We start from the raw sequence: 16,442 nt of genomic DNA, 5'->3' as shown, positions 1-16,442 counted from the left end.
CTGGTTTTCAGTTCTCTGCCGCTGCTCTAACCACTAGTTCACACATTCCCCTCTCACAGCCAGGAACAGAGTCCACCAGTCCTGCTTCCTGTCCCCTCTTAATCTACAGCATACTCCTCTCCCAGCGCCCAGGGGTCCGGACCCACACGTCCCTTGCTCTAACCACAAGCCCATACTCTCTCCCACAGCAACATGGAGAACTGTTCACTCCAGAACTCTTGTTTCCTGTACCAAACACTGTCACGGGGTACCCGGGCGATGCTCTGGAACTGCTCCCCATGAAGCCAGGCAGGACTCTGGGGTAGTCGCCTTTCTGTGAGCAGCCTGTCTGCAGGACACACAGCTCACACAGCTTCCACCTTCCTGGGTCTGACCTCGGAGCATTCAGCCTCCTCTGCCCCTCCGTGCGCTTCCCACAGCGAGTCTGCCCAGCCGGGGTCCTGGGGAAGCCAGAGGGTCCTGCCCCCCAACTCCGCAGTCAGACGGGACTGTCAGCCAGCCAGTAAAACAGAAGGTTTATTAGACGACAGGGACATGGTCTAACACAGAGCTTGTAGGTACAGAGAACAGGACCCCTCAGCCGGGTCCATTCTGGGGGGCAGTGAGCCAGACAACCATGTCTGTCCTTCACTCCATGTGCCCAGCCAGCTCCAAACTGAAACTCCCTCCAGCCCCTCCTCCTCTGGGCTTTGTCCCTTTCCCGGGCCAGGAGGTCACCGGATTCCTTTGTTCTCCAACCCTTTAGCTCTCACCTTGCAGGGGGGAAGGGCCCAGGCCATCAGTGGCCAGGAAACAGGGTGTCGGCCATTGTCTGTGTCCAGACCCCTGCACACACCTGCCCTCTAGGGCTCTGCAGTGATCATACACCCTTATCCCACCCCCTAGATACTTAAGAACTGCCTAGGGGAAACTGAGGCACCCCCACACAATTCAGAGGAAACATTAAGAACAGTCCCGCTTCGTCACAAACACTAAGTAACATTCTTTGTTCAGTGCCACACAATGTACTAACGTGCATCTAATAATATCCCTCATTAAGGAGATTCCAGTGCAAGGAGACGTGCAAGCAAAGGAAGAAAGTCAGGACTTCTGGGTTTTATCCCCAGCTCTGGGAGGGGAGTGGGGTCAAGTGGGTAGAGCAGGGGAGGGGGAGGGCTGGGAGTCATGACTTATGGTTTTTATTCCCAGCTCTGATGGAGAGTGGGGTCTAGCAGTTAGAGCAGGGGGGCCGGGCCCCAGCCCTCCTAGGTTCTATTCCCAGCACGGGGAGGGGATTGGGGTCTAGTGGTTAGCCCTAAGCTAACTGACTCTACCAGCTGCAGAGTGACAGTTGACCAGCCCCACAGATTTGAAGGCTGACTATCCAGCCTGCAGCCCACCAGCCAGAGAATCGGAGCCATGGGGTCCTGCCCCTGGAGCTGTGTCGACTCCTCTTGAAAAGCCCTTTGCTAAACCTCTTTTGAAAGGGATTTTTTGAACCCCTTTGAAAACCTCTTTTCTGTGAGCCCGTCCATGGTCACTTGGCTCCTGGGGGATTTAGGGGGTGTATCAGGCCTAGGCACCCCTGTCATAGACCAGGACCCTGCTCTGTTAGGGGCTGGACAAACAGAGAACACATGCAGGGTTTTAAGAGAGTCCCTTGCTAGTGGTGTTTACCAGGCTTGCCCAACCGTTGCTGTTATGCATCGATCGCTGGGGACGGACTGGAAGCGTGGGTAAGAGGAGAATCATTCCTGGAATTCACCATAAAACATGATGCCACAGGGAAGTAAGGCAGAACCTGACGGGAATTCTCAGCCCAGGGGCTTTCCCAGGAAGGGCCATGGGACATAGCTGTGGCTCCAGCTAGTCCACGCCCGGCTTCTCCCAGCAACAGGCCCTACAGGATGGGAGGAGGAGAGCTGGCTGTGTGGGGAGCTCCAGTCTCAGCAGGGGGGGCTGCAGGGAGCAGGGCAGATGTGCCAGCTGTGGGAGGGTAGCTCACAGCCATTGCAGTCCTGGCTTCTCCCAACAGGGGGCGGGACAGGGAGCGGGGGAGATGTGCCGACTGGAGGGGAGCTCCTGGCTACTCCAGCACCAGCAGGAGGCGCTCTGCGGAAGGTCCAGCCCCTGCTAAATCGCTCCGATTTTCCAGGGTGTGGGAATGTGCAGCCCCATGCCCTGATCCCAGAGTCCCTCTCACACAGTTAATTTCTTTTGATCTTTTATTTAACCCTGAATACCAGCGCAAGAAGAGGCAACATTGGGGGGGGGGGGAAGACACCACAACTGGAAGGGGAAGGGCAGGGCGAGATTTGTCATCTGGTTCCTTATTCATGTCCAAATCAAAACTCAGCCGCCCATCTCCATTTGCCCCAGAACCCTGGAGTCCACCACTGCCCCCTTCCAGGGGCCACCCCCAGCATTATATTACCCCATCTGAAGTCACATACATTTCCATGGCCCGTTCCCTGCAGTCCTCACTCGGATAGAGCTCCCAGGGAGCTGAGCAACTGCAGGGCTCTTAACTGTGGGTTTCTACTTGCAGCTGTGATCCCAGGGCCAGATCCTCCGCCGGTGCTAATCAGAGCTGCCCTGATGCCAGCTGAAGACCTAGTGCCAACATGCGGTGCCGTGTGCTGAACCCTGCCCCCTCCCCCTGTGCCCCAGCCCCCCGTCTCTAGCACAGGGAGCTGATCTCGCTCTTGCTGCATCCCCACTTGCAGCACGAGGTGCTCAGCCCTGCCATGACGTCCCGGACGATGCGCTCCAGAGGCCAGCTTGCTTCGGTGAGGCCGCGGCCCGGTTTGCCTCTCCACCTCTCGTGGTAGTCAGAGGAGAGCTCTTGGTGGGGCAGTGTCCCGGGCAGGTGGCTGGCATCCCACTCGCTGGAGGCGGCTTCTGCGGAGTCTTCCCCTGCAAGGGGGCTGCTCAGGATATCGAGGTCACCTGCAGCGGAGGAGGAGACAGGGAAGTGGGAGGGAAGGGGTTAATGCATAGAGAACAGAGGTCACAATTTCCTGTCGACAGCAAGGCTAGAACTCAGTTTCTCCTGCTCCAGGAGCACTGACCTCTCCGCTTGACTTGAAGGGAAAATCTCCCTCTTGCTGTTAGCAACATAGGGCCTATGACACACAGACGAGCTGTTCTGATTCCAGCCTGCAGAGGTAGCCACACAGTGCTCCCATCTGACATTATCTTGGTCTCTCTGCCTTCTCGTTCTGACATGCAAGCCTCTCTCCTAAAGACCCAAGAGACCCTGCCAATAGGTCACTCCCTAAGCAGTATGGTGCGCAAAAGTAAAACCTAGATGCCTTATCTCGCCAAGCACAGCACGGACACAGACATCGGGGCCTCCCATCACACCAGTCACTTCACAGACACCCCCCTCCTTAGGGAGATCGGGGCCCCCCACCCCAGTGACTGGACAGACACCCCTTCCTGATCACCCTTCATGTGGGCATCTCCCTGACAATACGCCCTCCCCCCAAGCAAGGTCAGTGTCTCCACTGCACCAGGAGCTGCACAGACCAACCCCCCACACCTGAGACAAGGGGCCCCCATCACACTAAATGCCGCACAAAACCCTGGCTCCTCCCCAGCCAAGAGCAGGGTCCCCATTGTGCCAGGTGCTGCACAGACACAAGGGGAGAGACAGTCCCTGCCCTGAAGATCTTGCTCTCTGAACAGATCAAAGCCTCATTCTACAGATGGGGAAACTGAGGTACAGTGAGGGGAAGGGACATGCCCAAGGTCCACCCAGCAGGGCGGGTGGCCGAGCCAGGAACAGAAGCAAGGGCTCAGTCTAGCACCTGCAGTGGGAACAACAGACAAGTCCTAGGTAGCAAATCAAACACTAGCCCCACAACCGGACTAGACACTGGCAGGCTGCAACCTCTGGCCTGAGCCCAGCTTCTTTCAAGGAGCGAGCGGTAGGGATAAGCTCCCCCCTTTTAGCCCCTTCCCCTCCACGGCTGACACTCACTGCGGGTGTAGCGGGGCAGGGCTGACTGAGCCAATGCAGCGTGGGAACCTATTCCCGGCCGCACGGGGTTTGTACGCCCCATCACAGATCCCCCCAGCTGGCGGGCGATGAGGCAGGAAGCGCCGGCAAATTTCCCAGGGGGGGAAATTGCCATTGGCTTCTGACTTGTCATGGGAGCAAATCTGCTCTGAGAGCTGCTGGAGAGGGATAAATGTGGGACCCTAGATCTGCCCTTCTGGGTGACACGGGCTCCCCGGGCTGCTCCTAAGAACCGAGCAGCGAGTCACACCCCACCTGGGGGGAGCAGACACTCAGTAACTCCTGGATTGTACCCGTGGAACCCCCCTCCAAAGCCGCAGCACACTTCACCAACATTGAATTAAGTCTCACAATCCCCACCTCTGGGGAGGCAAGGTAGGGACACTGATCCTTGTTTTACACATTGGGAAACTGAGGCACAGAGCGGGGGAGTGAGCTGACAAAAAGTCATGCTGCAAGTCAGTGGTAGAGCCAAGAATAGAACCCAGGAGTCCTGACTCCCAATTCCCCCCCGCCTCACGCACACCACTTCTCTTCCAGAGCCAGGAGTAGAGTCCTGATCCTCAGCTCCCACTCCCATTCCAACCAGCAGACCCCGCTCCGCTCCCATTGAGTACCCAGCAGCCATGCACACTCCCCCACAACCGCCCTTCTCACCTGTCCGTCTCCAGCGGGAACCCCCACAGGTGAAGATGACAGCCCGAATGAACTCCCTCCCACACAGCTTGACGCCGTAGGGTGGGTTCCGGCCCTCAGCCCCCAGCCTCAGCTCCGAGAACAGCAACCCAAAAGCCAGAGCCAGAAGGAGCTTCTGCATGGCTGCTTGGGGTGGCGAGATGGACGCCAAGGCCAGAAGAGCTCACAGCTGCCTCCTGAGCCCCACTGCGGCCCCCTTTATACATCCCACCCCCTCCCTGCTGAGGAGCCCCTCGGAATAACCACACAAAGGGTGGCCTTTGGCCATTGGCTCTGGTGCTATCTCTCCAATTAGCTGGCCGAGTCACTCGAGTGGCACACAGAGACCTTTCCGTTGGAGCTGGGGACATCAGGCCTGGGTGCCAGGGAGCGAGACGCTGATAACCTTTTCCTGGTTATCGCTGTGCCCAAGGCGGAAGGACAGACGTCGGCGGTGAGCCAGTGGCTCTCTGTGTGCTCTCTCTCTCTCTCTCTCTCTCTCACACACACACAAATGCAAACCCTCTCCATGCATGGAGCATCCATTCAAACCCCTCTGTCGTTCCCCCAGCCAACAAGGCCAGGGGTCAGAGCTGCCCATGTGACGCTGCTGGGAAGGTTGGAAGCTCCTGAGGGCCCTGCTCCCTTGGACTGGCTTTTCCCACCCCTTGTGAGGACCATTACCCCCATTTTGCCATGGGGAGAAACTGAGGCACAGAGAGGGTCAGGGACTTTCCTGAGCTGTCATAGGCAGTCAGCAGTAGAGCTGGGGACAGACCCAGGAGTCTTGTCTGTCTGCTTTGCCCTCTCCATCCCTGGAGTTGTTATGGGGATCTAGCGTTTCCTCTAGACTTTGTGGATGGCAGACACTACATTCCCTATAGGGAAAGCTGGTTGTGCGGCGCTCACAGCTACTCCAATACCAGCCTCCGCCAGCAGGGGGCACCGTAGGCAGTGGGGCAGGAACACATGTAGCTGTTGGAGCACCACCCAGCTCTCCTGATTCTCCCCAGCAATCTCATTCCTTCAGAGCTTTCCCCACAAGCTCATCACCCAGTGCAGAGCGCTCTTGCATCACCCCAGACAGCAGGAGCAACAGTGACCTTTGCTTATCTCCTTTCAATTATATCCTTCCTCCTCCGATGTGAGAGGCCGTGGGCTGTGCGGAAAATGCCAGCCTGCGGCGCAGAGATAACCCCAGCTGGAGCCCCTCCTGCCCTGCCAGATAACAACTCATATTTCCAAACTCAGCCACAGTCCATGCTCTCCTTGGGGGGGGGGGGACGCCCCCTGTGCTGGGGAGGAACACTGCCACCATGTCTCTTTTGACGTTTCTTATTCTTCTCTGGAGATAAATGAGACAAAGCTATGAGTGCCACTTCCCTTCCCTCAGGTTCATATGCATTTCGCACAGCAACAGCTTTGGGGCAAACGCTCCCCCTCCCCAAACCCTACCGCAAGTGCCCTCAGGCCTCTGACATCCACCGAGGAGTCTATTTTTAAAAGCGTATTCCACAAGAAGTGCAGACCTCATCCTAGCATAGCTGCATCAACTTCACAGGAGTCACTCCTGATTTACACCATCATAACAGAGAAAGTCTGACCCAGCGACTCAATTTAAATTGAAGGCTGGAGCTGTCCCTATGGGGATTTGAACCTGTGATAGCAGGAAGTTTCACACCTGCTGCTTGAGTGCTCTGAGCCCTTGGAAAGCACAACCCAAGCTGCATGAATTTGGTAACTATGATAGATTTTTATCTGAATGCTAGACCTAAAGTATCAATTCAGGGATCTTGGGAATCTAAGAAACAGGTTTCCTTCTTTGTCAGTTTCATCCAACAGGCAGGGGATTACACAGGCTCAGAAACAAAAATCTATGTGAAGACAAGAGAAGGGTCCCTCTGGGCCTGGCTAAAGCACATTGGTACATAGGACCTGCCATTCCCAGGGGAGGAACTGGGCTGGATCATCCCTCCCCCCCGTCATGCTTTCTGGAGGCTGCTATCTCATGCTCCAAGATCTCAGTTCTCATGATTTTTAAAAAATAAATGAGTGCAGAGAAAACACCACTGGACTGTGGTCAGGCACTCGGGCGATGGCGACGGGTGGCAGCACAGAGCCTAACAGGGAAACGGTGCAGCGATGGCTGCGGAGAAGCTGAGCGTCCACTGTCCGGCCTTTGTTTATTCAGTCCTTTGTGCGGGTGCAAAGGAAGCGCGAGACGGTCCCCAGGCAATACAGCCGGAGAGCAGCCCCCAGGCACCAGCACGAGTGACGGCACGAGGGCCAGGCAGGTCGGGATCCCGCCTGTGCCGTGCCCCGGAGCACCCAGGGCTCATCACCAGTGACATCACTGCCTCACGAGGCGTGGCATCGCTGGGGTTTCGAGGCACAGGGTGACGTCACACCCAGCGCAGTGACGTCACAGGTTTGAGACAGGCGGTGCTCCTTGTCCCCTCCAGCCACAGCAGAGACAGGGGGGCAACCCCTGGCCTCTGCTAGCCAAGAACTACATTTCCCATCATCCCCCAGGGCAGAGCCCGCTTGCGCGTTTCTCCCACGCTGGGGCGCGGCTCTACAGGGCTCAGCTGTCGCTTCCCCTCCAACTGACTGAAGGCGGCTCTAGCCAATCGCAACCAGCCAACGCCCTGACTGGCCAATCCCAACCCGCCTCCTCAACCCCCCCCCCCGAAACCGACGGAGGAACTGCCCAATCAACGTGTAGACGGACGTGGAGAGAAGCCAATCAGCACGCTCCAAGCGAATCAGACCAATTACAACCAGGATTGGAAAAGCGACGTCAAAGGAGTAGCAGGGCCTCCAGCCAATCAGAGCGAGCAGGGCGAAGATTGACAGCCAGGGTACCCAATGGAGCGGTCAGCTCCGTCCAATCAGCCCAGGGGCCTCCCTCTCTCCCCCTTCGGCCCCGCCCGCAGCCGAGGTGGGTAGCAACAGTTGCCCCGGTGAGGGAACACGGAGGGCGCCATAGCCACGGTAGTCGTGGCGACCAGGAAACCCGGCAACAACAACAACAACCGCCCCGAGCGGACCCCCCTCCCCCCACCGACTAATCGATACCCTCCAAAAATCCGGCACCGCCGCGGCCGATGACCGGCGGCTCCACCCGAGCCCGGCGCGTCGGAGCCTGAAGGGAAGCGGCCTCCGCGGGGCTCCGAGACCGGGCCGCGGGGAGGGACAGTTCAGGTGGGTCCTACTCTAATTCCCCCTCCACACAAAATGGCTGCGGGGGATGGGCGCCGGAGGGGCCGCGCCCCTGAGAGGAAGGCGGGCGGGCGGGGGGGGGGGTGATACAGTCGATGACTCGGAGGCTGCTCGCGCTCGAGTGAGGGCCTGGCCGTTGCCCCAGGATTAAGAAGGGCCCAGGCTCGGTGGGCGGGGCTTACAGCGCTCCCCGGTGATTGGTGGGCGGACGGGCCAATGAAAAGAAGCGGGGCACCGGGGGCACCCAATGGGGGGAGGGGGAGGGGCTAAAACGGGGAGCCCCCTGCCCCCAACACTAGGGCGGGTTTCCAAAGTGGGGCGGGGTTCCCCCCCCCCCCCACCACCGTGATGTCATAAGGCACGTGGCAGTGTCAGGGCCCATGATGTCATCCAGTGACATCACAAGGCCCAGCGGTGAGGTTGTCAGGGGTCATCACGGTGTGTTCCCGTGCCCGCGCGCCCTGGCCACGCCAGGCTCTCCCAGTCCGCGGGGGAGCCTGCAAGATCCCGCTGCCGGCCCCCTTGGTGTTTTATGATGACGCCATTGTGAAGCGTTGCCAGGTCAGCGTAGCGAGGCGTGAAAATGACATCCCCCCCCACGCCGTGATGGGGCATTCACCTGTCATTAGGGTACGCACAAGGCTGCATTAAAAAGTCAAGATGTTATTCCAATGCCACAGGCTTCAAAATGACCAAGTGTGGCATCAGAACCCCTTTGCACCATGTAGTGATGGTGATGTCAAAATATCAGCATTGCCATGCACAGATGGTGCATTATAATATCATCGTATGATGTCAAACTCGTCCTGGCAAAAGGGGGCTTTGCCTCCGAGCAGTGTTGTGCCACAAGATGCGAAGATGATATGTTGAAAACTTCATGTCTTAACCCGATGGCCGTCATGTGGAGTCAAAAGGTGACGGGAGGTGACAGTGCCTTTGAAACGTCATCACTCCACCAGGCAGCACGCTGACGTCTCAAAACACCCTCACGCTGTGGGTGACATGTCACTAGTGTGTCAAAATGGCATCAAAGCTGCCACTGCTCATGCTTGTGCAAAATGTCATTTTGACAGTGTGTCAAAGCATTGTTGTGTTGTCACACTATGGCACTGGGAGATCACAACATAGCATCAAAATACCACAGAGCAGACACAGCATGATCACATTTCTCAGACGCTGGAAACAATTTCCAAACCCATGAAAGTCCTCAGTAAATTGAATCCTGTCAACAGAATTGGAGCAATTTAGGAAAATTAGGGATGGGGACCATTCACCAGGGAAATTACCTTCTCCCTGGCTCTAAATTACCCATTCCCTGGCTTTAAAAGTTCAGTAGGGGGTGGATTTGCTCCTTCTGTATATTTTCCTGTGGTTCGCATTACTATTAAATAACTTTATTATGATGCTGCGTTTATCTTGGCCTGTGGCTGTGGATCCTTTGTGTGACTTTCCCCTTGACCTCCTTCTGGGCATTTCACAAATAAATTGCAAGGGGATAGGTAAAATGGGGAGGAATGAGATGTTGTTATATATAGAGATGAGGCTTGGGGGGAATAGCTACTAGGAGTTGAATGGACATTGATCAGTTTAGGCTGAGTGAGAAGGAAGAGAAGGCTCTTACGTTGCAAAAGTCGGGATACAGGATATAAACTTGCGAGGTGCTGAGTGCCCTCAACATCTCTTGAAGCCAGAGGGAGTTGAGGGTGCCCATCACCTTACAGGATCACACCGTCTAATCAGGGATCTTGGCTGTAAATTTGTCATTCCAAAAGCCTAGAGAGTTTTAATCCGTTCCTGTCATCCATGCCCTTTTGTATCAGTCTGCCCCAGCCAGTGTTAACTGGTCCGTTTTAAGCAAATCACATGTTTTGTGAAGAGATTCCAGCACTTTGTCTCATGCATGTGGAAGGGAGGATGCTGTTCACAGGATCTAACTGGAGAACAAACCATGCTGCTGTGTCAGATGAGAAAAAGAGACAAGATAGGCAGAATAGTCTGTTGCTTTGATCCTTGGCGAGACAAATCTGTCGTTTTAAAGGGCCAGTGGAGCTGGTGTGAGTGGATACTTTGTGTTATTAAACACTAAAATCAACACAAATACAGTACAGGGACATGCTCAGGTTAAAGAGCATATGTTTTTTAAAAGTGTTCCTGCCTTTCTTGGAAAGGAAGGGTAGTTTTGTGATTAAAGTACAGGACTGGGAGTTAGAAGTTCTGGATTCCATTTCTAGCTATACGAGAGGCTTCCTCTTTGACTTCAGGTAAACCACATTAACCGCTCTGTGCCTCAGTTTCTCTCTCTGAAAGATGAACATAATGATACCTACCTCCCAAAAGCATTAAGAAATTTAATTCATAAATGTTTGCAATAGACAGTGTTAGAGAAGTAAAGAATATTAGTAATTATCATTAGCTGTGTTACTCCTGACACCTTCAATTTATAAAATGAAAAGATTTTACAAATCTGGTTTACTTCTCACTATTTATGTTGGGTCTAGGGCTGAATTTGGTCAGTGAAAACAGACTGGTCAGTTTCACTTTTATTTCCTCACCAATTTCACCTTCAGGTTCTCATGCAGTAGCTCAGAACTGCAAAGTTGGCAGACACTGGGGTCTTTGTTGCTGTGGTTCCCCCCCTTTGTGCAGCAGACATGGATCTTCTCAAGCATCTTTGTGTGCTTACACTCCCACATAAAGCACCTCTAGACTGGGTCCTGCACATTATGAAATATGAGATTTAATCACAAGACTCAGGCTGTTAAATTGAGGTTCCTGGCCAAATTCTAGTTCAGGTGATTCCATTTTGCCTCTGCAGTTTCAGCTGGATATGGGCTTCTTCACTCCCTCTCCTAAACTATATGCTTGCTGTGTGCTGTTAAACAGCTGCCACATTCCCCCCCAGAGATGGCTGCATTTTAGTGATAATGCCAATGTGTAACATGCATGCCAGTTTCATAAGCTCCCTGGGATTCTTTAGAAGGAAAAGGCTCTACAGGAACATGAGATAGTTATTGTTATTTGAGCTCATTTTGTAAGAGTTTTTAACCTTCAAACCTTGGTGAATTTCTTGCTGATGAAAGGTGTTGGATTGAGATCGCTCTGCAGAACAATGACAAGGCAAGCTTCCTCTGTGCAAGCTTCCCACCTTCAGCCTTGGAGGGACCCACTCTGGGGTAAGAGGCAAGTATGGCCCATTTAACCATTAGCCAAGACAGTCAGCTAGGTCCCACTGTAAATCCTAACATGCTGAGGGAACTTGTTCACACCATTGTTGTCCCCACATACTATGGAAGCCTGGTTCAGGCTTGCAGGGTAGATGAGAATATTTAGATAAATTAGAAGTATTCAAGTTGTCAGGGCCTGATTAAATTTATCCTAGGGTGCTTAGGGAACTAGCTGAAGCAATCCTTGGAACCGTTAGCAATTATCTTCGATAACTCCTGGAGGATGGGTGAGGTCCCAGAGGAGTGGAGAACGGCAATCATAATACTTGTCTTTAAAAAGGACAAAGACGACCTGGGGAATTATAGATGAGCCAGCCTAACTTTGATACTTGGGAAGATAGAGGAACAAATTATTTAATAATCAGTTTGTAAGCACCTAGAGGACAATAGGGTTATAGGTAATAGTCAGCATGTATTTGTCAAGAACAAATCATGCCAAACCAATCTAATTTCTTTCTGTGGCAGCGTTACTGGGCTAGCAGATGCAGTAGACATGATATATCTGGATTTTAGTACGGCTTCTGACACAGTCTCACATGACAGTCTCAAACTGGAGAAAGTGGTCTAGATGAAATTAGCATAAAATGGGTGCATAGCTGGTTGACAAACTGTACTCAAAGAGTAGCTATCAATGGTTTGTTGTCAAATGGGTATGAAGTATCTAGTGGGACCCGGCACAGGTCTGTCTGGAGTCCAGTACTATTCAGTATTTTCACTAAGGATCTGGGTAATGGAGTGGTGTGTATGCAGATGACACCAAACTGGGAGAGATTGCAAGCACTTGGGAGAATAGGATTAGAATTCAAAATGACCTTGACAAATTAGAGAATTGGTCTGAAATCAACAAGATGAAATTCAGTAAAGACAAGTGCACAGTACTGCACTTAGGAAGGAAAAATCAAATGCACAAGTATAAAACGAGGAATAAATGGCTAGGTGGTAATAAAGCTGAAAACGGGTCATAGTGGATCACAAGCTGAAATATGAGTCAATAATGTGATGCAGTTGCGAAAAAGGTTAATATAATTTTGGGGTGTATTAACACAAGTGTCATATATAAGACACAGGAGGTAGTTGTCCCACTCTGCGTGGCACTGGTGAGGCCTCAGCCGGAGTTCTGAGTCCAGTTCTGGGAGTCACACTTTAAGAAAGATGTGGACAAACTGGAGAGAGTCCACAGGAGAGCAACAAAAATTATGGAAGGTTTAGAAAATCTGAACTATCAGGACAAAATAAAAAACTGGACATGTTTAGTCTTGGAAAGGTCGACTGAGGGGGGACCTGAGAGCAGTTTCAAATATGTTCAGGGCTGATACAAGGAGGATGGTGATCACTTATTCTCCATGGCCGCTGAAGGTAGGACTAGAAGGAATTGGCTTAATTTGCAGGACAGGAGGTTTAGGACAGATATTAGGAAAAGCTTTCTAACTAGAAGGATAGCAAAGGACAGGAACAGGCTTCCAAGGCATGTTGTGGAATCCCCATCATTGTAGGTTTTTAGGAATAGGTTAGACAGACACTTGTCAGGGATACTCTCGGGGGCTGGATTTAATGACCCTCTTGAGATTCCTGCCAGTCTGACATTTTTGTGATTCTATGAGAATAAACCATTATGTGCAGCATAATTCAGGATCATTGTTTAAACACACTCCAATCCTGTCTACCCTGAAAAAGCCACCTGTCCTGTGCTGTTATCCCAACCCAGTAGGAACTAGAATATGGCCAAGCCCCTAAGGTGGTCACTAGGAATTGGCCTCTGACCACTTCCAAACTCATTTCACATGGGTCACTAAAGAAACCCTAGAAGCTGCAACTTTTGGTCACTACCAAATTACCAATGTAGACTGGGACCAGCAGCCTAGAGGTGATCCCTGAACCAGCCAGTTCCCCCAGCACCTTGCAGCTGGATTGGAATGTCTCTCTCTCATTCGCAGTGGTCACTGAGTCTCCCAGCTGTCTGCCATTTGCATTCATCTTGTGTAGAGGAAGCTTCCATAGCATATTGTTAGACTACTGTGTGCTTTAAAAAAAGCACCATCCACAAATCGTAGCAGCCTCTGTTGGTGAAGACCTGTGGGATGTATTCTCTGATTGGGGCATTCAGTAGCCCGGAGTGTTCCTTTGTTCTGGGGGAGGAGGACAGTTTAATGCAATCCGGAGGCCCTTTTAGAAGGTTTTATGTGCCTGGTTTGAGAGATTGGCCCTCTTGCTCTGCAGCGTTAGAAGAATCAGCAAGTGGCTGGAGCCAGGAACTTGCCTCAGAAGGGGCCACACACCCACACAGGCTCTTCAGCATCTTGGAGAATCAGGACCCGTATTTGTTTGCTGTGATTCATCCCGGGGGTGGGGAATGGATCTAAAAACAGACAGGTTATTTCCAAGATTGGCATGTTCCTAAAGGAGTGATCAAGGGCACAGGAACCTTTGGAATGTGGATTGTGCCTTAAGCTGAGCACTGCAGCTTTGCACATGCTGTGGCCTCCCTGCCTGCCAGAAAGCAATCCTGGCTATCGCAGTGCTGTTGGCATGTGGGAAATGCCTGCTTAGCAGCATGTGCCTACGGCTGCAAATGATCCATAGGGGACACTTAGTAATGTAGGAAAAGAGACATCTTTTCATTGGGTCAGAAGCTCTTCACATCTTCAGTAAGATTTGCAGATATTAACGAAGTAATCCTCTCTGTCTCCACAGGAGGTTATTGTCCTTATCCCCATTTTACATATTGGAAAACTGAGGCATGGGGGATGGCTCACTCAAGGTCACAGAGATGGGCATAGAATCCAGGTGTCTTGACTCTTAGATCACACATACCTCTCAGAGCGGGGAATAGAACCAGCTCAAAGGTCTGCTTTAAGAACTAGAACTTCTCCTTCCCAGAGGCTCTAGGCATGCTTAGATGCTTCGATCTCTAAGCCAGTGGTTCTCAACCCGGGATCCGGGGCCTCCGGAAGACCGTGAGCAGGTTTCAGGGAGGCCACCAAGCAGGGCCAGTATTAAACTCGCTGTTGCCCAGGGTAGAAAGCCAAAGCCCCACCGCATGGGGCTGAGGCTCGGGGCCCTGAGCCCTGCCATATGGGGCTGAAACTGAAGCCTGAACAATGTAGTTTTGCGGGGGCCCCTGCAGTATGGGGTCCCAGACACCTAACATGCTTGCTACCCCCTAACGCCGGCCCTGGATTTTCTATGCAGAAAACTAGTTATTGTGGCCCAGGTGGGCTGGGGAGTTTTTATCGCATGGGCCGGGGGTGGAACCCCTACTCTAAGCCATCTCTCCCAGCTGCAGTTGTGGCAGAAGTGTGCAGTGCTGCTGGGTGAAAAGACCTTTAAAGGTAGGGATGTGTGTGTGTATGCTCAGATACTTGTATCTACTCACACCCTTCCTTGGGGACCTGGCGGTGAGAGACAAAGGACCAGCCCTGTCCCTGGCATGCCCAATGAGTCCTATGGTCCGGAACGCCCACCCCCAAAGGTTGGTGGTAGATAACAATGAAAAGCTGAAGGGTCACTGATGGAAACCCAACCCCTGCTACATGGGGGCTTGGCCTATTATGGGGCCTTGGCACTATCATGAATATTTATTCAGATGCCCAGCCTTCCATGTCCATATCCAGCTTCCTCCCCCTCAGAATATCAGGGTGCCCTTATCCTGTAGGTTAAGATATTAATGTTTTTTAGCTCATTATCATAGACATTACCTATTGCTAAAGCAAGTTTGTGGTTAAACATCTACCAACTATTCTATCTGAAAATACCCAAGCCCAGGCTCTGCTCAGTGTTCCTGAGGTTGCCTGGTATCGTTATGAACCAGCTCCCTCTCTTGAGCAAGCAGTTCCCAGTTTCCCAAAATCTAGGGTAACTGTCAGGACATTTTATCAGTGCTAAGAGTCATGGGCCTGCTTTACTTATGTTAACCTGCTTTAGCCAGTGTCTTACAGGGTACAGGTCTGTAGATTCCTTGTGTTACTGCTGAGTAAAATAAAAGGCTAAAGTAGCTCTGTGGGCTCTGAGAGCCACCAAGGTGGAAGGGACAGGGAGAGCTGTGATGCGAGTGACAGCTGGGAGGTCATGGAGCTGGGAAGCACACTAAGGGCAAACAGGCAGCCCTAGAACGGCTCTGGGGTGGGAGCTTTGGCAGATCAGAGTGACAAATGAAAACTGTTGTCGAAAAGCTTCAGGCAGCCATAACTCTGGAGTCTGGGCTGTTGTCTCTGAGAAGCAACTGATGGCCTTGTCTGCTGCTTACAGTGCGTGATTCTTATGACTTCTCCCTCAGAGACCCTTGCGTAGGAGCACATACGTCAGAAATGCTGCTGTCTGAGCTTCTGTCCTTATCTTTAGCAGAGCGGGAAATGAACTGGGGTGTGCAAAGCTGAGTGGAGTGTCTTCATGCCCTTCCTCAGAACACTTCCCCTCCGAGGAGCTCAGCTTGCTTTACAAATATTAATCAATCCTCAGTGGTATCCCTGTTTTACAGATGGGGAAACCGAGGCACCAAGGGGCAAAATGACTCAGCTGAGCTCCTCCAGTTGACTCCATTGATGGATTGGAAAGTGGGACCCAGGAGATCTGACTTCCAGGCTCCTGCTCTTACCCTTAGATCAGACTAAGGCTGACAGTCAGGATGGTGAGGTTCTACGAGGCTAGAAGGCATTGTGGTCTGGTGGGTAGAGTAAGGGACCAGTTGGAAAGAAATCTAGATCTGGTCCTAACTCTGCCACTGACTCATTTGTGTGTGCTTGGGAAAAGTCACTTCTTCGCTCCATGCCTCAGTTTGCCCACGTCACTAGCATCTCCCAGAGGCTTTGAGATGCCTCATTAACTAATGCTTGTAAATTGCTTTAAGATCCTCAGTCCAAGAGTGCTTGAGAGTGTCAAGGGATTATTGTAGACTGGAGTCTACCACCATGGGCTCGCTTGTAACATGAACATGCTCAGTAACAGGAAGTGTGATGTGTGTCAGGCGTAAGAGTGAGCGCTCTCCTTCTCTAATATATCTGAGGCCTGGCACCCTTCTGATGATCGGGCCTGCTTCAGACCTTCAGATTTCTAATAATATTTGACTTTTGCATAGCACTTTTCACTGCAAAGCTTCTTGTAAACCCTTCAACATACACCACCAATGAAATGCAGCCACTTCTGGGGCTTAGAGGGGCAATCAGCAGGTGCACAACAGCAAAAAGAGGGGAAATTTTGGCCATGAATCAGAGACTCTTTTGAAAAGTGTCCTGGGATGTTTCCATATCCGCAGGAGCTGACGGGACCTTGTTTTAGTTAAATTTTATCCATGAATCTCCGACACAGTGAACTGCACAGGACTC

At 52.3% G+C, this 16,442-nt stretch overlaps 2 protein-coding genes across 5 annotated transcripts in view; one reads left to right on the top strand and one right to left on the bottom strand.

The window, feature by feature from the left end:
- Window positions 1-2,190: 2,190 nt before the first annotated feature.
- RLN3 (relaxin 3) lies at window positions 2,191-7,893 on the bottom strand. Of its 2 annotated transcripts, none has more exons than XM_084610228.1 (2): window positions 4,661-4,876; window positions 2,191-2,928 (listed from the first exon to the last, which is right to left on the bottom strand). In XM_084610228.1, the coding sequence occupies exons 1-2, from the start codon at window positions 4,818-4,820 to the stop codon at window positions 2,660-2,662; spliced, it is 429 nt and encodes a 142-aa protein (XP_084466354.1). In that variant the 5' UTR covers window positions 4,821-4,876; the 3' UTR covers window positions 2,191-2,659. The 2 variants fall into 2 exon arrangements, 1 of the variants encoding a protein (XP_084466354.1); XR_014709104.1 differs by lacking the exon at window positions 4,661-4,876 and adding an exon at window positions 7,757-7,893 and having other exon boundaries at window positions 2,791-2,928.
- RFX1 (regulatory factor X1) overlaps window positions 7,752-16,442 on the top strand; it is a 50,522-nt gene continuing 41,831 nt past the window's right edge. For all 3 annotated transcript variants that reach the window (XM_084610227.1, XM_084610226.1, XM_084610225.1), the window contains exon 1: window positions 7,752-7,882. The gene's annotated coding sequence lies outside the window, so the exon portion shown is untranslated. The remainder of the gene's footprint in view (window positions 7,883-16,442) is intronic.

This window comes from Lepidochelys olivacea (assembly GCF_965140295.1).
Source record: "Lepidochelys olivacea isolate rLepOli2 genome assembly, chromosome: 20".
NCBI classification, from domain to species: Eukaryota; Metazoa; Chordata; order Testudines; family Cheloniidae; genus Lepidochelys; species Lepidochelys olivacea.
The sequence above is the reverse complement of the archived record's forward strand: the minus strand, read 5'-3'. Positions and strand labels throughout refer to the sequence as shown.